Below are 23,311 nucleotides of genomic sequence, written 5' to 3'. Positions count from 1 at the left end.
AATTAATAGTTTCCAGAGACCTCTGGAAGGAGCTCACAGAGCGTTCCAGAATGAGGAACAGCAGCAGGCAGCGACAGAAGCGCCAGGGCACGCCCCCTGATTTGCATATGCTGCTGGGCAGGTTCCCAGGACCCCTAAGGAATGGCATCTTGTACTCTGGGGCAATTTCAGCCCCTGACTCCCAGCTGTGGAAGGGGGGAGGCCAGGGTGGATCTCCCAGGATGGACAGAGCCGGCTGATGGAGGGGGTGACAGACACAAATGGATCAAGGCCCTGGCCCCATCAAATCCTCATCCTACCCCCCTCCCTCAGGACCCCCCAAATGCATCCATCTGTAGGCTCAGCCAGATCCACACGTGATGACCCACATGCACACACAAGCATACACACACACGCACATGCACACACAAAGTGCACACACATCGAAGCACACACACGTGCACAGAGACACACAAACACATACTCACCCATAGACTACAAATATCGGGGCCCTCCTAGACTTCTGACTCTAGTTGGATGAACAGGTGCGTCAGCAAAGCCAGAGGGGGTGCCACAGAGGAAAAGAAGGTAGGGAGGAGGGCAAGAAGTTCTCTTCAGTTGCGGGAATCACAGCGGGCTTCCTGGAGGAGGGGTCCTTGCAGCCGACGTGGAGTGCGTGTCTTTTGGTGCAGTCGTTCTGGGACTCACACTCTTTTGGGTGGGGCAGGGTCCAGATACCTGAGCTGTCTGGACTGGCTGGCCGAACGCTGCAGCTCCGGGGATCGAACTCCTGCAAGGCAAGTAGGTCTTATTCTGTGTCATGGGAAGGAGCTAAGTCAGAAGGGGGTTGCGGCCAGGAAACGGCTGAGAAACGCTGCACAGTCACCAGAGCACAACGGAGAATTTTTAAAGATTGATGTTCGGGGGTCACATCCAAAGGTACTCAGAACTGACTCCTGGTTCTGTGCTCAGGGATCACGCTTGGAGAGTCTCAGGGGAGACTATGGGCTGCGCAGGATGGGACTCACACAGGCTGTGTTCAAAACACCTTCCCTGCTGTGCTACAGCTCCAAGCTTGTTCCTGTCTGGCTGTGCCACCAGCATCGCACTCGGCATGTGCAAGGGCACCGGGGATCATACCCAAGGCCTCACGCCGGAGACACTCAAACATATGGATTTATTTATTTATTTATTTATTAACGAATCACCGTGAAAAACAGTTACAGATGTACAAACTTTGGTGATTACGTTTCAAACATGAAATGACTGAGTACCCATCCCTACACTAGTGCTCGTTCTCCACCACCAATGTTCCCAATATCCCTCCTGCCCCCCCCCCCCCCGCCTCTGTGCAGAGCCATTCCCTCTTACTCCCTCTCTCCCTCTGAGGGCTGTGGTTTGCAACACAGGTCCTGAGTGGCCCTCAGGCTTGATCCATAGTCTACTTTCGGCGTGCACCTCCCTTCCCCAGTGAGTCCTCCAACCATCGTTTACTTAGTGGTCCCTTCTCTGTCCCAGCTGCCCTTTCCCCAGCACGCGAGGCCGGCTCCAAGCCTGGAGCCATCCTCCTGGCCCTCAGCTCTGCAAAGTAGGTGTTAGTCTCCTATTATGTTACTTTTTTTTTTTTTAGTGTTTGGGCCACACCCCTGGTGATGCTCAGGGGTTGACCCTGGCCGTGCTCAGGGATCACTCCTGGCATTGCTCAGGGATCCTATGCGATGCTACAGATTGTACCTATCAGTAACCTGGGAAGCAAATTCCGTCCCCACTGTCCTATTGCTCCAGCCCCTGGAGTGTGGGAATTCTTTTGTTTGTTTGCCAGGGCCACACACCCAGCAATGCTCCAGGGTTACTCCTGGCCGTGCTCGGAGGACAATACTGGATGCCGGATCGAACCCAAGCTGGCTGTGTGCAGGACAGATGCCCGCCCTGCTGTGCTCTCCCTCCAGCTACAAACCCTTGGAGACATTTTTGGGGGGAGTCATACCCGGCAATGCTCAGGCATTACTCCAGGCTCTACACTCAGGAATCACTCCTGGTGGTGCTTAGGGACCCTATGGGAGGCCGGGATAGAACCGTGGTTGGCCGCGTGCAGAGCAATCGCCTTCACCTCCTGGCCCTGTACTGACTCTCCAGCCCCTGCGCGGGTAAGATTTTCAGGGGTCGGAGCCATAGTCCAGCGGGGAGGATGCTGGCCTTGCACATGGCCAACTGAGCTTCGATCTCTGGCATCCCGTAGGGTCCCTGAGCACCACCAGGATTGATCCCTGAGCACCACCAGAGGTGATCCCCAAATAAAAACCAACCAACCAAACACAATGTTTAAAGTGTCGGGCACAATTTGGCTGGTAACTGCCCTGGTTGTTTGGGGCCAGAGAAATAGTACAGCGGGCAGGGCACTTGCCTTGCATGTGGACAATACTACATTTCTGGCACTGTAGCTCCTGAGCACTGTCAGAAGTGAACATTAAGTGCCGAGCTAGGACAAATTTTTGAGGATTGCCTGGATGTGGCCCAAAAAATAAAAGAGAAACCATAACAAGGGGAGTGGAGTGTTATCACATCAGGTAGGGTGTTTGCCTTGCACGTGCACAACCTGGGTACGATTCCCAGCATCCCATATGGTCCCCTGAGCACTGAGTAATTCCTGAGTGCAGAGTCAGGAGTAACCCCTGAGCATTGCTGGATTGACCCAAAAGGCACTGTAGCAGTGTCGTCCCGTTGTTCATCGATTTGCTCCAGCGGGCGCCAGTAATGTCTCCATTGTGGGGCTGTTGTTACTGTTTTTGGCATATCGAATATGCCACGTATAGCTTGCCAGGCTTTGCCATGCATGTGGGATGCTCTCGGAAACTTGCTGGGCTCTCCGAGAGCGATGGAGGAATCAAACCCGGGTCAGCCGCGTGCAAGGCAAATGCCCTACCCACTGTGCTATCGCTCCAGCCCATCCAAAAAAGCAAAAACAACAACAAAAAAAAAAAAAAACAAAAAAAGCCAACAAAATAAAACCATAACAAAGGTCCCAGTATCCTGGATGCAAAGCCTGTGCTCAGACCTTTTGTTTTGTTTTGGGCAACACCCAATGGTACTCAGGGCAGACGCCTGACTTTGTGCTCAGGAATCACTCCTGGTAGTACTTGGGGAACCATATGGGATGTTGGGGATCGAACCCACGTCAGCTGTGTGCCAGGCAAGTGCCTTCTCTGAAGAACTAAGGCTTGGGTACCTGTGCTCATCCTTTGAGCTTGGCCCAGTAATTTTTATCTCCACTTGTTCTGGGCTGCGGTCGGAAATGGTGGGATCCTTTTTCACTCAGGATCCAGAGCATTCTATGGAGGGACCCCAACCCCACAGCCCTGTCCAAGGCCTCCTCACCATGGACAGGGACTCTTGTGGGGTTCCCACTTCTTGCCCCAGTGCTATGAATCTTGCCTCGCAGGCCTCAGTGGTCCAGGATTGCTTCCAGGAAAAATTCTCCGACTCCTTCGGTGGAGAGGCTGGGCCCGCTGGACCATGTGGTGTTCTACTTTCATTTGGTCTCATTTTGGTGTTGGTGCTTAATGCTGACTCCTGGCTCTGCTCTTGGGAATTACCCCTGGGGGTGCTCAGAGGACCCTATGGGATGCCAGGGATTGACCTTGAGTGGAATGTATGCAAGGCAAATGCCCTCCCCGCTGTCCTACCACTCCAGCCCCCTGTAGCCTTATTTTATTTTTTTGCATGAGGTGACGGGAAAGTCAGATTGGACATCAGTCCTCTGGGTTGGAGTCAGAGGTAGGACAGCGAGCAGGTGCCTGGCTTGCCCAGTTTGGTCCCTGGTGCCACTTAGGGTCCTCCAAGCCCCACCAGGAATGATTCCCTCAGTGCAGAGTCAGCCTGAGCACTGCTGGGTGTAGCCCCCCAGCCAACCCCAAGAGCAAACAGAAAAGCACTTGGTCCTGGGAGCTCTGCAGCTTCTGAGCCGCCGCGTGGGCCCGCCCGGCCCCATCTGGGTCAGCAGTCCCACCTCCCCCATCCTGTCTCTGTGAGGACCTGGAGGACAAAGGCTCTCGCTAGGTACCTCCGTTGCCTCCCAGCCACTGTGGCAGAATGAACCAGGTCACTGCCGAGGGTCACACGGGCAGGAAGGGACAGAACCAGGGGGGCCCTACGCCTCCCGGACACCGGCCTTCCCTCCTCCCTCTGGCAAACCAGCCCAGACCCGCACTTCCCTGCATGCACAGGGCCAGGCAGGATTCTCCGGCCCACCCCACACCCCCGGATGGTTTTGGCTTGTCTGGGAGGCCACACCCAGCGATGCTCAGGGATCTCTCATGTCGGGGCTCAAGGAGAGCCGATGGGGTGTCAGGGATCACTGCTCCAACCCCCAAGCTTGATGGTCAATCGCCTTTCCCATCACCCCGTAAATTGTTTTCTAAAAGCTATGGAGGAGTGATGAGGTCCCCATGGAGGGGAGAGGCAAAGCAAGCTTGGGGTGTGTCTGGATGGAGGACAGCGTGTAGAGTGGCTGCCTTGCATGCAGCTCACCCAAATTTGGTCCCCAGCACCCCAGATGGTCTCCCGAGCCCCACCAGGAGTGACCCCTAAGCACAGAGTCAGGAGGAAACCCTGAACAGTGCTGGGTATACCCCCAAAAAAGTAAGGTTGGGGGCTTTGAGAAGGAGCTGGGGACACCCAAGTTCTTTTCCTGGCAAAGGACTCTGCTGGGGACACACTTTAGGATTCTCTCTGCTCCCCCTGCTCTGGCTCTCTCAGCTGGAATCAAAAGCAAGAGGAGGTCCCAGGAGGTGGGGGAGAGGGAGAGGGAGGGAGAGAGAGATTGGGGGAGGGACACAAGAGTCAGGGCAGGGAGTGTCTGTCCCCCTCCTTTCCCAGCTCCATCTTGGCACCAGACCCCTGTCCTCACCTCACTGCCTCCCATCCACCAGGTCCCCACTGCCTTCATTTGTAGTGGGTTTTAGTGGTGGCGGCCACACCCAGCAGTGCTCAGGGCTGACTGCTGGCTCTGTGCTCAGGAATTGCTCCTGGCCAGCTGAGGGGACCATACGGGATGCTGGAGTCTGAACCCCGTGTAAGGGCGAAACTGACACCACGACAGGCGGCAGAAATGAGAAAAATCAGGTGGCCCCGGGTTTAATTCCTGGAACTGAAACAGATTCAGTTTCCCAGCAATAAAAAAATGTGTAACTAGCCAACCTGAACCCACCTGAGAAAGTTTCTGGACTCAGCAAGTGGGCTCAATTAATCAATTCTCACAATGCCCCAGAAGGTGCTTTTTGTTTAAAAAGAATGAGAAGACTATGTAATCATAAAATTGGTACTGATACTGGAAATTATTGTTTAATTGTTGTCTTACCATTGTTACCCTAGACACTTAGTTACCTTTGGTAACTAAGTCAGATCCTTTTCTAAAACAATAAGGCATGTACTGCTTATGTAATCAAACCCTATATAAGCTGCTTGCTGCCTGAAGTCGGGGTCCTATCAAGAGACCACTCTGTGGGTGAGATAGATGACCCCAGGATACTGGAATAAAACTCCTACTGCTTTTGCATTATCATGTTCATGTCTCTGTCCGTCTTGCTACTTGGGAACCCGGAACCCTGGGTTTAACATCTGGGGGCTCATTCCTCAGGATTCCCAAGTGGAAAAGCAGGCAGACCACATCTCAGTATAGGAGTTTCTATTATGAAAACCTGCAGTCACTCAGGGGCGGTCTCGTTGAGACTGAGAGGCCTGAGTGAAGGGGAGACAGGTCAGGGGCATAAAGCCATGTTTCGTGATGGCCCACACAGGGGCGTTAGGCCAGCTCACCAGGGGATCTGGGATTTGGCAGCCAACTGTCGACTCAGTAGAAGGGCGTAAGGCCACCTCGCCAGGCGAGGAGGCTGGCAGCTAAGTATTATGGGAGACGTCCCCGATGATTTTTTTCTTTTCTTTTTTTTAAGTCTCCAGAAAGCAGTGGCAGTGCAGATGGAGACACTGGGAGAAGCCTCGGGGACTTGTGTACAAGGGTTGGTGTCTGTCTTTGGTGTTCATTTGTCTTCCTTGTGTCATATTCTTTGGATTACTACGTGTGTGTTGAGTCTGACTGTTGTTTTGGTATTCGAGCCCTTCATCTGTGAATTTGTCATGGGTCAGAATCAGTCGACCCCACTTTCCCTTGTGACTGGCCATTTCAGCAATTTCAGGTCCAGGGGCAGCAGCCTCTCGGTAGAGGTGAAGAAAGGTAAACTGATAACTCTTTGTTCTGCAAAATGGCCAGCCTTCAATGTTAGCTGACTAGCAGAAGGTACTTTTGATCTGGGGACCTTTCTGAAAAGTTAAAGGTAAAATTTTTCTTTCCAGGACTGGGAAGACACCCGGAAAAGACCCCTTACATCCTGGTCTGACAGGAACCGGTTAAGAGAAGCCCTCTCTGGTTAAAAACAAGAGTGTTGTAAAAGAGTGCAGAGATAAAATTAGTCTACTTAGTTTAATAACAGAGGTATAGCAGCCATCAAAACAAAGTTTTGTCATGTCTTCATAAACATATGCTGTTTTCTAAAAGTTTTCTGAGTACCAATGGCCTCTTTCTATGTCTAAAAAGTGTGAAATTGCTAACGTATCTAGTGTAAAAACCTTATGATTTGAGGGAATTAAGAACTTTAAAAGTAAGCCAAAGAAGGTTTTCCTACTTTCATAAAAATGAATGGTTTATATTTGTTTGTATTTGCACTGGATTATTAGAATGTGAGTTCAAATTATTGTGGAACATGAAAACAAGTTTCAGAGTAATGGATTTCAATGTGAGTGTTTCAAGTCATAAGATTGGTGCAAAATTTCTTACCCTACCAGTGTTTTTATTGATTTCTGAGATTGTTGGTAACCTAAATTTCAGGAGCTACCAAGACCACAGAATTGTGCCTTGATAAAAGTTAAAGATATCGGGTTTTCCTGCTGGAGTCCAGAGCAGCTTTCTTTTTATTGAAGGAAAAATAATTCAAACGGCTAAGAACAGTCCATTTGGCTTTAGTGGTTTCTGAGAATGGAGAATTGTGTGGGTGAGGCTCAAGGCCCTGAGCGGCCCCAGGACCTGCAGAGACACCACACAAGTGGACAATAACTGGTAGGGTCTCTTTTTCAAACTATTGTCAATTAGTCTACACAGTAACTTTATTTCACTTAAGCTTTGTTACCAGGTATCAACCTAGTCTTGACCTTAAGAGTAACGGTTTATCTACAAATATGGAATCCTTACTGCGCCTGGGAATCTGTGAGTGTTTTAATTCTTTTATATCTGTTTCCCTAGAAATTGGAATTCTAAAGATAAAATTTCTAATGAACTTTGGCCAAGCAGATATGTTACAAAGATCTTTAATTGTGAGCATTGTAAACTTTTTGATATCTTTGAGACTGATGTAATGCTTTTGACCCTCGCATATCGCGGTGTGGCTGGGCCAATCGAGGTCACTCCCTGGAGGGCGGGACCGGGGCGGGGCCAATCCAGGCCATTCCCTGGAGAGCCTGGCTGCTGAGGCGTCCACGGGCTGCAGTGCCTCCTGATGGCTACTGCTGGTACTGCAGGTGCTGATATCCACCCAGCCCAGCACCTTGTCAAGGCGGTATCTGGAGAAGGGACGCTCTGTCCCCTCTCCGCTCCTCCCTCCACCCTCCTTCCCATCTCCCCTTTCTCATCCTCCTCATTCGTTCTGTCATGATTTAGCACGGAGCTCCAGGCAGCCAGGCAGTTCCAGCTGCCCCACCACCCTGCCCCTGCCCCTGCCCAGCGGCCCACCTGGGACGCCGACCTATCTCCCTGAACTCCCCACCTGCCCTGAACTCCAAGAACTCCAGGTTTTCCTCTCCGTGGCTGTCATATGCCCTCCCCCCATTACCCCGCCACTGAGCAGGGGTTCCTTGGGTTCGCAGCGTCCCTAGCAGAGCCTGAAACACGGTGGGCATGCAGCAAGGCCAGCGGCAGGGATGGATGGGTGGGAGCACGGGGCTCCCCCGCATTCCACAGAGCCTTGTTTCGTCTCGCACTGTGGGCCACCCTGCCAAGGGAGAACTGGGGGAAGAGCTCTCCCCACCTGACCCATAACATCCCCACCTCCCCTCAGGGAAAGCTCCTGGACTCGACACATCAGGATAAAAGCACCTTCTTCCATGCCTGAAATCATAATAGACTTTGTTTTTGTTTTGGGGTGACACCCAGCGGTGCTCCGATGACTCCTGGCTCTGTGCTCACTGCTGGCAGTGCTCTGGGATCACTGCTGGCAGTGCTCGGGGGACCCTGTGCGGTGCCAGATATGGAACCCGGGTTCATCGTGTGTAAGTCAAGTGCTCTCCACGCTTTACTCCGGCTCTGGGCCCCGTGACTAAAATTCTGTCCTTCCGGGCCACTGCTGCTGGGGTAAACACTGTCCTCCCAGGCCCCTTTGCAGTGTCTCAAAAGGCAGGAAGTAGAAGGAAATCTCGAGGTTTTCAGAGCACAGGAATTGGCTGTTTTAGTAAGAGCCCAGTTGGGGGCTGAGCCCAAGTGGGGCTACGGCGACACCTACTGGTGAGAGGAGGTTAGCGCAGAGCCTCTGAGTGTCCCTGATTTTGTGTGTGTGTGTGTGTGTGTGTGTGTGTGTGTGTGTGTGTGTGTGTGTGTGTGTGAAGCAAGAGGATTTTCTTTTTTCTTTTCCTTCTTGGGCTACTCCCAGCGATGCTCAGGGCTGACTGCTCTCTCTGCATCCTGGAATTACTCCTGGCTGTGCTCAGGGGAACGCTGCGGGATGCTGGGAGTCAAACCCGGGTGGGCTGTGTGCAAGGCCAGCGCCCTCCCCGGTAGACTGATGCGCAGGCAGGGGACCACTGGCAACGGTCCACGGCGCCCTCTGGTGGCTATGCGGTGGAACTGCCGCGGCCCGACTTCCCCAAGGTAAAGATCTCCAGTCTCGGCCTCAGTGTTGGGCTCGGGGTCATGAGGGGTCGAGCAGGCAGCCTGGGGCCGTGGGTGGAGTCCTGAGCCAGGAGGGCGCTCGCCTCGTGCGGGGTGACCCGGGTTCTGCTCCTGCGCCCACAGGTTTCCCGAGCACCGTCAGAGGGTTCCTGAGGGCCCCGAGACGCAGACGAAAGCCTTTCAGGGGGGACCCTCAGGCCAACGGGGGGGCCGAGCCGGGTCTTGCTCCCACCGCCTCCCCCCGCCCTAGACCGCGGAGGGGTGGGGGTGGCGGGGCCAGGAGGGAGAGATTCTCCCGCGCGCTGCTGGGCTCGGCCCCCACGCCCGGGTGGGCCCATGCTCGGCTCCTGCCGCCGGCCTGAGGCGACCCCGTGGGCCTAGTGGCCCGCACGTGACCAGGCGCAAACCGAGGGCTGGAAATCTTCAGGCCAGAGGAGCGGCGGGCTCGGGCTCGGGCCAGACTTGAGGGCCCCCCCCCCTGCGCCACCACCTCCCCCCTCCCCCCTCCCCTCCCCCGCCCCAGCCCCGCTCAGCCCGAGGTCGACCCTTGAGTCACCCTTTCTCTTTCTTTTTTTTAAGTAAATTCATCTACTGCATCACCGTGAGGGAGGGAGCCGCCCGCGGGACGGGGTCGTGGGGGGCCCAGGAGGGTCCTTTCTCTAGAGCATCTCCCATGGAGCTCTGCTGGGGGGACTGCCACGACCGCTCCGGCAGGGGGCGCTCGCGAGGAGAGCGGGTCGGCTCCAGGCCTCCTCCCTACCCGTTTGGGTCCAGAGGGGGTGAGATGGCATTCTGACTCCAAGAAACGGAGCTGATGGATCGTCACTTCGGAAGGGAAAATGAGGGAGGGAGTGAACGAATGAATCAATGAATGCTACACCCACTCCATCTTGGGAGCCAGGCAGGGGGCTCAGTGGTACAGCGCCCGGCTCGCCTGTATTTGGGGCCCAGCAGAAAAAGAGAAAGAAAACAACAGTCCTTCCTGGGTGCTGGTGCTCTGTGTGTGTGTGTGTGTGTGTGTGTGTGTGTGTGTGTGTGTGTGTGTGTGTGTGTGAGAGAGAGAGAGAGAGAGAGACAGACAGACAGACAGACAGACAGACAGACAGACAGAGGGAGCGGCAGCACATGGCCCAGGGAACAGTGCCATGGGACTTCAGCATAGCGCACTTTCCCTGGGAGGTGGAGAGAGTGGCACCAGGAGAAGAGGCCCAGGCTATGTGACGGCAACATGCCCCTGGACACTGCATCCCCTATTTCAAGGAATGGGTATTCCTTCCTGTGCTCAGTGACAACCACTTCACGCTTCCTCCCTACCTGTACCTTACTTGCAGCTAAGTCAAAATGACAAGTTGCTTGCTTGCTTTCCTGCTTGCTATTTACTTACTTATTTATTTACTTATTTCACTGTATAACTGTGTCACTGTCATCTAGTTGCTCATCGATTTGCTCAAGCGGGCACCAGTAATGTCTCCATTGTGAGACTTGTTTCTGTTTTTGGCGTATTGAACCACCACACCACAGGTAGCTTGCCAGGCTCTGCCATGCTGCCGGGATACTCTTGGTAGCTTGCCGGGCTCTCTGAGATGGACAGAAAAATCAATATACAAATTATACCACAGAAAATTAGAGAATAGCCATTAAGAACTTCACTAATGAGTTTCAAACCAATACTTTAAAGAGACATTTAAGAATTTAAATAGACATTTAGCTCATAGCAATTTACTTTCAACAAGTTATTTCTACAGATTATCACTGAATCAGGGGCTGGAGTGATAGTACAGTGGATAGGGCACTTATCTTGCATGCAGCCTACCCGGGTTCAATCCCCTCCACCCCATACGTTCCCCTTGGCCTGCCAGGAGTGATCCCTGAGCACAGAGACAGCAGTAAGCCCTGAATACCACCAGGTGTGCCAACAAAACAAACAAAAACTACCATTAAATTACTCTACATTTTGTGTATTCAAAAGGGACATCATTAAAGTAAAAATGTGGTAAAGGGTTGTTGCATAGAATGGCTCCCTGAAAGTGGTCAATATCTAAATATGTAAACATCAAGCATGTTTGTCTTCCAGTGTCACCAGGCACTATGACTCAAGCACGCTGCTCCTATTTGTGCTGTGTGACCTGCTTCAGCGCCTGCTGTCCCCTGGGAGGGCCAGGCAACGGTGCGGGGCCGCAGGCTGCTCTGGCCTGGGCACTATGAAGGGTCCCAGAGCACGGACCTACCATCAACCCAAGCCCATGCAGCTGATGAGAAATTTTAAGAAGAGCTTTCAAACCTGTAACTCTCAAACTACATATACGCTCAAACCTCAGAAGTTATTCTGGGCTAAGTGCTCGGGGGTCTTACCTGGCAGGTTCTTAAAGGTCCCTGTAGTGCAGGAATAGAATCTGGAACTTCTGTGTGGAAGCATGCACTCCGGCCCGCTGAGATATTTCTCCGGTCCTGAAGCCCAAATTATTAACTGAGAAAGTTGAATACTCGGATAGTGCTTGGGAAATCATTTACTTGTTGTTATTTTTGTTTGGGGGACATGCCCTGCACTTAGGGCTTACTTACCTCACTCCTCAGAGCTTACTCCTAGCTTACTCCTAGCTCTGAGGAGTGAGGTAAGTAAGGCTTAGGGCTTACTCCTAGCTCTGAGCTCAGGAATCACTCTTGGTGGTGCTTGGGGGACCATCTGGGGATGGAACCCGACTAGGTCAGCTTCATGCAAGGCTGCATGCCCTACCCATTGTGCCATTGCTCTGATCTCTGGAAATGCCTTTTTAAAGATTAAAATTTAACTCCCCCTAGAAATACCCGATTATTACTGTAAAAAATGTGAAAAGGCATTATAAGTTGTTTCAGGAGTCACTCTGAAAAGTTATTCCAAAAATGTTCAGTGGCTGATGAATAAAAATGAACTTCAAGCTGGATTCATTTAAACTCTACTTTGCTCTTCCTTCTTCTGCCCCCTTGTGGGGGTACAGAGAAAGGGATGAAGTCCACAGAAAGGAACTCAAAATATCAAGACCGAATTTCAAGGGAAAAAGTATCAGGCCAGGAATAGTCAGGGTCATCAGCACCCGAGAGCCTGGGGATGCAGGACAACAGGCAGGGTGTTTGCTCACACGTAGCTGACCCAGGTTCGATCCCACACACCCCCCGACAGAGCCCCAAACCAAACCAGAACTATCGGTACATAAATAATATCTAAAAGTGATTTTAGTTTCTCACTGAACAGCTATTTTGGTTTAAAACGGTTACTACTGTGCTCTTCAATCAATATAACATCTTCTTACATGATTGAAAGTGAATACAAGTATCTTTTAGAGAAGGTCAGATATTTGTGGATGGAATTATCTGCTGTCTAGAATATGCTCCAAGTGCACAGCATGGAGAAAACAAAAACCTATACCTGCTGAAGCTAGGTATTTTATTGTATATCTTTGAAATTTCCAAAATAAAAATCAGGGTATAAAGAAATAGGTGGGGCTTGATCGATAGTACAGCAGATAGGATGTTTTCCCTGGCATACAGCAGACCCGGGTTTGATCCCTGACATCCCATATGATCCCTGAGCACTGCCAGAGGTGATTTCTGAGTGCAGAACCAGGTGATTTCTGAGTGCAGATTTCTGAGTGCAGAACTAACTCCTGAACATTGCCAGGTGTGACCCTCCACCCCCCCACAAAAAAAAGTGTAGGCTCCATCATATGAAATAAAGCACCTGAATAAGTCAGTAAATTTGTTTATCAATGTTTTTTATTCTTTTTCAGTTTTATTTCCCTTAATTTTTTATCAAAAAATTTTTGACAGGGCTGGGGTGATAGTACAGTGGTAGGGCATTTGCCTTGCATGCAGCTGACTCGGGTTCCGTTCCTCTGCCCCTCTCAGAGAGCCCAGCAAGCTACGAAGATTATCTCACCCACAGGGCAGAGCCTGGCAAGCTCCTGTGGTGTATTCGATATGCCAAAAACAGTAACAAGTCTCACAATGGAGACAGTACTGGTGCCCGCTCGAGCAAATTGATGAGCAACATGATGACAGATACAGTGATAATTTTTGATATCACTTGTCACTTGTCATCCATTGATCTTAGATTTGCTCAAGCGGCTGCCAGTAACATCTCCATTTGTCCCTGTCGAGTGCTAGTGTAGCTCAATGATATCTGCTTGCTCCAGGAACACAAAGAGCCTCAAACTGTTCATTCACAGTTTTGATGAAGAAGTCTGACCATCTCATTGGTGGGCGGCCACTCGGTCTTTTGACGTCCCGTGGAATCCAGTCGGTAACAGCCCTAGTCCAGTGGTCATCTCTGAATCTCTGACCATTAGAGAGTGAAACTATCCAATGATAACTACACACAAAAATAGAAATCTAAATTCTTAAAATCAAGCAAAGTGTTTTTATTCCATGGGTCAAAGAGAGAAATTTTATTTTAAAAGTTATATATTCTATGGAAATATTTTGAAATAAAATTGGAGAGAGAAACTCAAAGTATTAAATGTTTATATTATTTAAAAACAGATCATTCTAAAATCAGTAATCTAAGTTTTCTCTTTAAGATCTAGAAAAGGGAATGAGCAGTACATTTTATTTAAGCAGAAAAAAATAGATAAGGAAATTTAAGAGCATTATTTTCCTGAAAACAAAAAAAATGGAGAAAATGATTAAAATGCTGAAGATTTCTTTAAAGGCCATTAAAATAAATCTCCAACAAGACTGAAAGGAGAAAAGAAGAGAAATGAAAGCCATTACCAGTACGTGGAGAAAAAATAACCTACCCAAATGGATACAAAATAAAATAGGTCACATATGAAGGGTCCAAAATGTGTTTTACTGAAATAATATCTATTTCATTTTATTTATTTTTGTTTGGGGACTACCTGTGGGACTCAGGGATCTCTTAGGGGTGGTCAGGGGACCCTAGAAGGTCTAAGGATTCAACCCTGATTAGCCACTTTCAAGGCAAGCATCCTTCCCACTGCACTAACACTCTGGCACCCAGAAAGAAGATGGACTTTACAAGAATAAGTATAACTTTTAGAACTGAGAAATATGTTATCTAAAATTTAAAATTAGAGGCTGGAGTGATAGCACAGCGGGTAGGGCGTTTGCCTTGCACGTGGCCGACCCGGGTTCGGTTCCCAGCATCCCATATGGTCCCCTGAGCACCGCCAGGAGTAATTCCTGAGTGCAGAGCCAAGAGTAACCCCTGTGCATCGCCGGGTATGACCCAAAAAAGCAAAAAAAAAAAAAAATTAAATTAATGGCCATGTGCAATAGTCCAGCGGGTAGGGCATTTGCCTTACACGCAGCCAACCCAGGTTCGATCCCTGGCATCCCGTATCATCCTCCCAGCACTGCCTGGAGTGATTCCTGGGTGCAGAGCCAGGAATAACCCCTGAGCGTTGCTGGATGTGACCCCATAAAAAATCACTGCCACTGTCATCCTGTCACTCATCGATTTGTTCGAGTGGGCACCAGTAACATCTCTCATTGAGAGATTTATTGTTACTGTTTTTGGCATATCCAATGCACACGGGTAGCTTGCCAGGCTCTGCCATGCGGGCTCCGTACTCTTGGTAGCTTGCCGCGTTCTCCGAGAGGGCGGAGGAATCGAACATGGGTTGGTCGCGTGAAAGGCGAAAGCCCAACCGCTGTGCTATCATTCCAGCCCATAAAAAATAAATAATTAAAATTTAATATTGACTAAGTAGCATAAGGAATCAGCATAAGAATCATCAAACTTAAAAACAATGAGTCTGGGGCTTCAATTCCCAGCATCCCATAAGGTTCCCTGAGCGCCGCCAAGAATTATTCCTGAGTGCAGAGCAAGGAGTGGCCCCTGTACATCTCTGGGTATGACCCAAAAAGCAAAAAAACATCCCACCAAACCCAAAACAATGAGTTCCCATTATCAGTCTACTTCTCTCCTACTTTTTCTTTCTTCCAAGGTTTCTGACTATCTCCAAATGAGGCTTCTTGTTCTTTTTATTAAATTTCCTTTAATATTACATGGATGGTCAGTTTGCTGGTGATAAATTTTGTAATTTGTTTTACACTACTTTACCATTGATTCACTGATTTGGTTTTTCTTTTTCTTTTTCTTTCTTTTTTTTCATTCTGCTGTTGAAGCCCTCTATTCTAATTTTTAAATTTCAGTTGTTACATTCTTTATCTCTATTATCTCTGATTGGATTTTTCTCAAGCTGATCTCAGACTTCTGCTGTTTTTATTGACATTACCTTCCACAGAAGTCATTTCAGTGAGTATCAGTAAGACAGTTGTTTTGAAGTCTTCCTCAGGTAGCTTTCTGTTGGATAATAATGGGTTGTCCTTGCTGCTCCCGCAGGGAGCTTAGGTTTATTGAGTTACTCCCACAAGAGTGCCCCTGAGACATACCCAATTCCATCAAGCACTAATAATCCTATATTGCTTTCTCTTTCCTTTATGTCATTTGCATACATTATTGAGCAATGCTCTTTTTGTATAGACTCAGGAAGACAGTTCATGTTATGCTTTGTCACATGGGAGTTAATTGGCTCCAAAATAATATTTACTCCTGGGCATCATATTGACTGGACTTAAACCTCACTTGCCCTTTCTTCCTAATACCCCAAAAGCAGGGTTCCAACAAATGGACTGGATGGACTCTGGGCAAGCAATTATCTACCCTGGCATCGAAAGGGGACAAGCTAAGCAGCAGAAGTATAATAAGTATAATAAGTTAAGTATAATAAGTTAAGAGCAAGGTCATGGGACAAATTCTATCATGACCCAAAAAGAAGTAGCTGCATAAGGACCCTGCTGGGGTTAGGAGAGACTCACCTGGCCTGAGGACTGTGGTCTGGAATATATAGCAAGATGTTCCCCCAAAGAGCCAAACTATAAGCTTAATATATCTCTTACTGTGTTCATACAAAATGACTAGAAGTATGATAAGAAGTACATTTACTCTCATTGTTTCAGTGGATTACTAGCTGAGGAAAGGAGAAAGAATTCACCCTGGATGGAATCCTGCCTTTGAGCAGATCTCCTAGTAATCTAGAGTGCTGAACCCTCCAATGAGATTTTGTCCTAGAGTTAATCTCCTAAAACTTCCCCTGAAGGGTGGCTTTACCTCTGTTTGTTGTTATGACAATATTCAACCCCACCTATGTGTACCCCACCCTTCATGATTTCTCTAGAACTATGCTGTAAGGAGTAAGAGGGGACTAGAAAGTCCGGGACTAGGAGGAGGACCAGATGAGGACGATGACTGGAAGGAGAGGACTATGAGACTAAGACGAGACTAGGAAGGAGATAAGAAAGGAGAGGACTTTGAGGTCTACGAGAAGACTAGAATAAGGGAACTATGATGACTGGGACTATGGCCAAAACTATGACTATGATTGTGCCATAAGGGGAGAAATTGGACTACACAGGGAGGGAGAGAGAAATCAACTGTCTACCCATCAGCCTGGAGCCCGGACCCAGTTTCTCCGTCCCCCTGGTCCTTCATCTGTCAGTCTACATCGTCTGTCCTGGGGAGGCGGCTCTTGGCCACCGATGGCTCTCGTCGCTGTTTGGGCATTCGTTTCTATTTTTGAAACTCGCATCTTTCATAGCTGGGTAACAGCAGGAGTACTTTCCAGTTGCTGTCTCTACCATCAATGTGTGCAAGTCTCTCCATCTCCCCTTATTTCTAGAATTCCACAAGGGCCTAAGCAGGGGATGGTGACTCTGCTCCAGAGGCCTAGGGGGACGAACCAGCTCTCCCGCAACAGATGCTCACCTGCCAGCCTTGCTCCAGAAACTCATAAATACATCTTGAAAGAGCTCAACTAGCCACAAGGATTTCTAGGACTGGGACATCTGGGGCACTCTCGGAGGGGACAGACCAGCACCTGCCCAAACAAAGCCCCAGCAACTGCTTGCTCTGGTCCTCTAAAGCTACTGCCCAATGGCAATTTTAAATCCAGCTAGACCACCCAGTAAAAATTCTGAATTCCCTGCATGATGTCTCCACCTCTACAATGCTGACAATCCTGTAATAGCACACCAGAACGGACGGGATGAAACCTAGAATCAACCAATTTCAACTAACGAAAATGGTAACACCGAAGGCTTCACTTGTAACAACATCTTAGTAATCCCTCAGACAAGGACTTAGTGTCCCCATGGTGAGATACAGCAATGTTCACTAATTTTCTTCTAAGGAAATCATTTTTGTTCATTCTGTTGGCAATTTATTGGTAACAAAAAATCTATATAAAATAAATGACTGTGGGTCTGCCACAGAGGCAGATTGAGGGGTGGTTGACATAATTGGAAACAATGGTGGAGAGAAAGGTGACTGTGGTGACATAATAAGGACTGGTGTTGGAATACTGAACACATGTAACACACCATCATGAACAACTTTGTATACCACAGTGTTTAAATAAAACAGAGCAGGGGAAGCCATGACTCCGAATTTGAGCAGGCTTGAGGAGTCACCAGGAATGCGTTGTCACGAGCCTGGCACTGGCTATGGCACCATGATGGAATGTCGCTGGGAGCAACGGTCCTCATTGTTTGGCCTCTTTGATGGCACTAAGTATGAGCATATCTGGACACTGTTTGAGATCTTAGATGCCTGGAAAAATCTGAGCCAGCTTCGAATAGGCTTAGGTAGTACCCATGGGCTCAGGTATGTGTAGGATATCATTGGTTTGTCCTTTCTCCCTTGCCACAAAGAGTTTAGGTTTATCTGGTAATAATCTCTAAACACTTTAAGACACATTGGTATGTCCTGTTCCCCTTGCCACAGGAAGCTTAGGTTTATCACAGTGCTCCCGAGGCACTTCCAGTCCACTGCGTTTATCTTAAACCCCTCTCCATGCTTTCTTCCCAAACCGGTCTAACATCTTTTCCCCCTAGTCAGACTCTGTTAACTTGTAGGGTCGGATTCCTCAGAAATCTATGATTTTATGTGTATGAGTGAAATATTGTCTTTCTCCTCTCTTTATGTCTTTTGAATAGTTTTGTTTAAAGCAATGTCCTTTTTGTATGGGCAAAGGAAGACAGTCAATAATATGCTTTTGTAACTTGGGATTTAATTAGCTTTAAATATTATTTACTCCTGTGCATCTGCTTTCTCGACTTTAGCCTCAGTTTTCCTTAGTTCCTAGCACCCCAAAATCAGGGTCCCGACAAGGGACTGAAGGGGCCAAGGGCAAGCTGTGAGCTACCCTGGTATTGATATGGGCCAGGACAAAGCGCCATGATTCTTAACCATAAGTTAAGAGCTTGATCATGGACAAATGCTGTCATGATCCAAAAGCAACGACGAGACTAGGACGCTGCTGTGGATAGGAATGACTAATCTGGCCTGAGCACTGTAGTCTGGATTGAGATGGCCCCAGGAGAGCAATTCTATAAGCTTAATGTATCTCTTACTGTGTCCATACAAAATGATTACTATTATGAATGCTTATATGTTAGTTTGGACAAAGAGAGGAGAAACACACCCATGGGATTCTGCTCTTGGGTGGGTCTTCCTGCTGAAAGCCAATCTGTCCTAGGAGAAGCATCCCCTGAGGGAAAGAACTTGACCCCTATTGATTGTGACCACACCTATGTGTAAGCCCCAAATTCTCATGCTTGGGGATTAGCTAGGCTGTAAGTGTGGGCTGGGGGTGGGGGGCAGATCTGGAGAAGCCAGATTAAGATCCAGATCCAGAGTGAGAAGGAGAATGAAGTAGCATGGGGGAGGAAGAAGCAGGAGGAGACTCAGAGAAGAATGGAGACGGGAATGAAATAAACTGCAACTCAGACCAACCAGCCTGGCTCCCATTCCTTCCTTCGCCTGCCCATCGCCATCAACCTCCCAGGGGTGGGGGAAGCGGCTCGAGACTACCGAACACGGGCAGTGGGGTGGGGGAGAGATAGAGCGCTGCTGTGGCATGCCCCCTTACTTTGTGTTTACACAGCCAAACATTAGCCAAGCAGCACAAATACTGGCCAACTCCGACCACGAGTGTGGAAAGGTCAGACTGCAGCTGAATCTCAGCAAAACGATGTTCATGGAAAACGAACTAGTCCCTGATGTTCCATTTGCTCTCAATGGAACAAACATCTCCGAATGCAGCAGCTACGTGTACGTAGGTCGAGAACTCAGCGTGAAGAATGACTTGGCGCCAGAACTGCGCAGGATGAAGAGAGCGGTGTGGAACGCCTTCAAGAGCGTTGAAGAAGTGGTTAAGAGGACAAAGAAACTCCTGCTCCGGGCACATCTTTTCAACTCCACAATTCTTTCTGCACTAACATACGCCTCAGAGACCTGGGCCCTACGAAAACAGGATGAGAATGCTATTCGGGTATCCCAAAGAGGAATCAAAAGAGCCATGCTGGGAGTACCAGGTTTCACTTAAGTGACACAAGGAATCCCAGGTTCTGACCTCCATCTGTGGTCAAGAATCAGGGATGCTGTCTCATTTCCCGAGGCATCAAAAATCAGATGGGCAGGACACATAATGCGATTCAGAGACGACCGCTGGACTAGAGCTGTTACCGACTGGATTCCACAGGACGTTAAAAGACCGTGTGGCTGCCCACCAATGAGATAGTCAGACGTTTTCATTAAAACCCTGAATAAATGATTTGAGGCTCTTCCTGTTCCTGGAGCAAGCAGATATCATTGGGCTACACTAGCACGCGACAGATTAAATGGAGACGTTACTGACACCCTCTTGAGCAAATCGAAGATCAATGGGATGACAAGTGATACAAGTGAGCCCTAGCCCTAACCTATACCTAACCGTAACCCTATCCCTCCTCTTCCCCCTTACCCCTAACCTTATACAAAGCCCTACCCCTACCCTGACCCTGACTATGTCCCTACTAATACTCCTGTACCAACCCTAACCCACCCCAAACTAAGCCTAACGCCAACCAATCCCAGCCCTACCCCTATCTCTACCCCTTCCTCTAACCCTAACACCCTAAACTGTGTCATGATCCAGGCATTGGGCTGAACATAACAGGTTGTACCTAAGCCAGTGGTCAAATATGCAACGTGGAAGGTCTGAAGTAAACAGGTCCTGCCTATCAGCCTAACTGGGAGTGCAGGATGTTATTATCTCATCGTTGTTGTTGGTTTGGGGACACCCCCCGAAGTGCTCAGGGCTTGTTCTGGCTGTGTGCTCAGGAGTCACTCCTGAAGGAGTTGTAATCTGACCTTAACCTTAACCTTATACCCTACCTTAAGCCTATTTATAACCCTCTCCGAACCCTACCCAAACCCTAAACCTAGCCTAAGCCTACCGAACCCTATTCCTCTACTTAACCCTAATGCCCTAATCCTGACCTAACTCCAACCCCAACCTCAGCTCTAAGCCTTAACTCTAAGCACAACCGCTGTTATGGTTAAGGGGGCTGTGCAGGGGTGGGGCAGGCAGGGCGGGGGCAGGAGCTGAAGCCCACAGAGAATGGCCCTGGGCCTTGTTTGTTGGTTTCATCCTTTGTGGACCACACTGATGGTGCATAGAGGCTGCTCCTAGCACAGTGCTCTGGGGACCAGCCTGCCCTTCTCATGTGGAGCATGCGCTCCACCGGCCGTGCTCTCTCCCCGGCCCCGGGGCCCTGCTGGACGTGGAGACGAAAGGAGCAGAGCACCCGTGGCCGGAGCTCTCTGTGTTGGCCCGGTGTTCCCAGGGTCCATATTTCCCTGCTGAAAATACTGAGTGAGGAGAGACTCAGAGGTAGAAAGATTGTCACAAAGAAAAGTTTATTGGCAATTTCCTCCCTGCCGGAGAGGAACTCATGAGCAAGTATGGCTCATGTCGGCGGGGGTTTGTGTGGGAATATTGGGTCTTGTGTGTTTCTTATCACGAGACAAAGCTATTACCAAGCATCAGAGGGTTCCCATTTGAGTCTCAGAAAGGTGGGTGTTTGTGTGTCTGGTTTGGGTTTTCGGGTCACACCCTGCGGCGCTCAGAGCTTACTCCTCACTCAGCACTCAGGGCTCCTCCTCATGGGCTGGGCCAGACGGACGGCAGGAGATGGACCTTGCTTGGCCACGCACAAGGCAAGTCGCCCGCGGGCTGTACTATCTCTCGGGACAGCCCCTCCCCCAGGGATGTCTGTGCACATAGGAACCATGTGTGCTGCTGATAAGAGCTCCCTGGGGCAGAGAGCTAGCCCCGCAAGAAGGGTGCTAGACTTGCACCTAGACAACTTGGTCGCCTGAGTCCCTTCAGGAGTGACTCCTGAGCACGCAGCCCAGACAAGCTCTGAGCACTCTGGGGTGTGTCCAAACCAACAACGATGATAATAACATCCTGCACTCCCACTTAGGCTGGTAGGCAATGCCCATTTACTTCAGACCTTTCACGTTGCATATTTGACCCCTGGCTTAGGTACAACCTGTTATGTTGAACCCAAGGCCGGGATCATAATTCATGGTCCTGGAGGAGCTGAGCTCCTGCCATTAAGAAATGCCCCTGCGATGGCAGGAATGTTTAGAAGGTCGGATGGAGCCACAAAAAATAGAATCATTCTTCATTTTGATAGGTGGGAACTGAGATCTCCTCTTTCAAAAGTGGGGTGCACTGCAGGGGCGCCCGTGCTCACAGCCCTACAGAGGCATTTGGGGGAGTCCCTGACCCCAGGGTTTATTCTCAGGGTCTGTGGGCAGTTTGAGTGGCTGCAGAAGCTGAAAGGGAAGAGTTTGTCTGTGAGATGCAGAGACACCCAGCCTGCCGTCCTGGGGTCAGGGGACACGGAAACGCTGCTGCTGCATCCTACTGGCCTCGCGCTCGAGGTCCAAGGCAAGGTCTCGATTCTCCATCCAGCACCACCCTGACCCTGGCTGCTTCCCCATCACCGCGGCTGCCCTCAGGGTGGAAGACTCGGGGCTTTACTGCTGTGGAACCTCCCAACTCCCGGGAGTCTGGTCTCAGATGCTTCCGGCTCGTGGTATCTCAGGGTAACTCTGCCCCATGGAAACAAGGTGTTAGAGTGCAAGGGACCCTGGGAATTGTTCCCTTTGGCTTACTTGCAACCTGCCCCAGCTCACTGGGCTCTAAGGGCTGAGCCGGTGCCTGTTCGCAGACCCACAGGCCTCGGGCCAGTTCTTCCCTCTGCTTCCACCTTCACTTTCTTCCTTCCAGACATTGCTGGGAACGGCGGTGGCTCAACCATACCACTGCCCACCTGTGCCCGTGGCAGCGCTGCCTTGGCCCTACTTTCTCTCCAGCTACTCCAGAGATGGGACACAGGTAGCTGGGTTGGACTCAAGAAAAGCGACAGACAGCAACAGGTGGGGAACAGGCAGCAGAGGCTGAAGGGGCCAAACTGGGACATGTGCATCCCCGGCCCAGAGAGCCGGCCTTCTCCCAAAGACAGACTAAGCCTCAAAGTAAAATTTTGGGGAGCACAGTGGGTAGTGTTTGCCTTGCACGCAGCCGACCCGGGTTCGATTCCCAGCATCCCATAGGGTCCCCCGAGCTCCGCCAGGAGTGATTGCTGAGTGCAGAGCCAAGAGTAACCCCGGTGCATAAACGGTTGTGATCCAAAAAGAAAAAAAAATGGAATTTGGGCTTTGGAGTTACACTGCCCCCAAGTTCCCTGTTATTCCTCTTGAAAGCAGAATCACAAAGGCCCCTCCCCACAGGTCTCAGTGGTGATACCTAGGCACCAGGTACCTGAGGGACTGAGTCTGACCGGGCCGACGGCAGGGTTGATCTCCGGCACAGCCTGGGCTCACTGCCTGCTCCCTGTCAGCACAGGGCTAGGCCCCAGGAGGAAGATCAAACACCCTTCAGGTCCCTACTCAGTGCTGGGGGAAAGACAGGGAAATTAAGGCTCAGAGGCAGCACAGCAGGTGACAGGATAGAGTGTTGGGACAGAGACTAAAGCAAGTAAGGGACAGGGGACTGTGGGCAAGGCCCAGCCTGGAAAGGCCTGCAAGCCTCCCCGGAGGAGGTGACATCACATGGGCCTTGTGGGAGGAGTGGAACTGTATCCTGAGAGACAACAGGGAGAGGGGGGAAGGGAGCAGCATGCTGGAGCCACAGGCCAAGCAGGCGTTGCGGAGAGCTCGGCGGGCTGCCAGCTGTGAAGCACGCAGGAGACCCGAGTTCCATCCCTGTCCCCACGCGGCCCTGGGCACTGCTGGGGGTAACTCCTGAGCAGAGCTAGGAGGAGGCTGTGGGTATAGCTGGGCCTGAGCCGAACCGGAAACAGCGAGGGGAGCAGAAAGGCCTGTGGGCTGAGCACGTGAGACCCGCCAGCTGGGGTCTGGCTGTGTCTCCCTTAGGGCCCCTCCCACAGCGGGTTCCTCCTGCAGGAGAGCACTGGGGAGAGAGTCATGCAGATCGCTGTCCACTCTCACAGCGTCCACTCTGCGCAAGGGGCAGCAGGAAAACCGCAGGCTGGACCTCGGCCCCC

At 50.3% G+C, this 23,311-nt stretch overlaps 1 protein-coding gene and 1 non-coding gene across 2 annotated transcripts in view; both read right to left on the bottom strand.

Moving 5' to 3' along the window:
- Window positions 1-593: 593 nt before the first annotated feature.
- LOC129406541 (ral guanine nucleotide dissociation stimulator-like) overlaps window positions 594-23,311 on the bottom strand; it is a 34,724-nt gene continuing 12,006 nt past the window's right edge. The window contains exons 7-8 of the mRNA XM_055144704.1: window positions 656-769; window positions 594-620 (exon numbers count right to left, since the gene is read on the bottom strand). Coding sequence (XP_055000679.1) covers window positions 594-620; window positions 656-769 — 141 coding nt within the window. The remainder of the gene's footprint in view (window positions 621-655; window positions 770-23,311) is intronic.
- LOC129406665 (small nucleolar RNA SNORA42/SNORA80 family) lies at window positions 11,024-11,155 on the bottom strand. Its single transcript, XR_008631142.1, has one exon. It is a non-coding gene; the product is annotated as a small nucleolar RNA SNORA42/SNORA80 family (small nucleolar RNA).

The sequence above is a fragment of the Sorex araneus genome, chromosome 7, assembly GCF_027595985.1.
Source record: "Sorex araneus isolate mSorAra2 chromosome 7, mSorAra2.pri, whole genome shotgun sequence".
In the NCBI taxonomy this organism is placed as follows: domain Eukaryota; kingdom Metazoa; phylum Chordata; class Mammalia; order Eulipotyphla; family Soricidae; genus Sorex; species Sorex araneus.
Note: the sequence above shows the minus strand (reverse complement) of the source record. Positions and strands in the feature narration are given on the sequence as shown.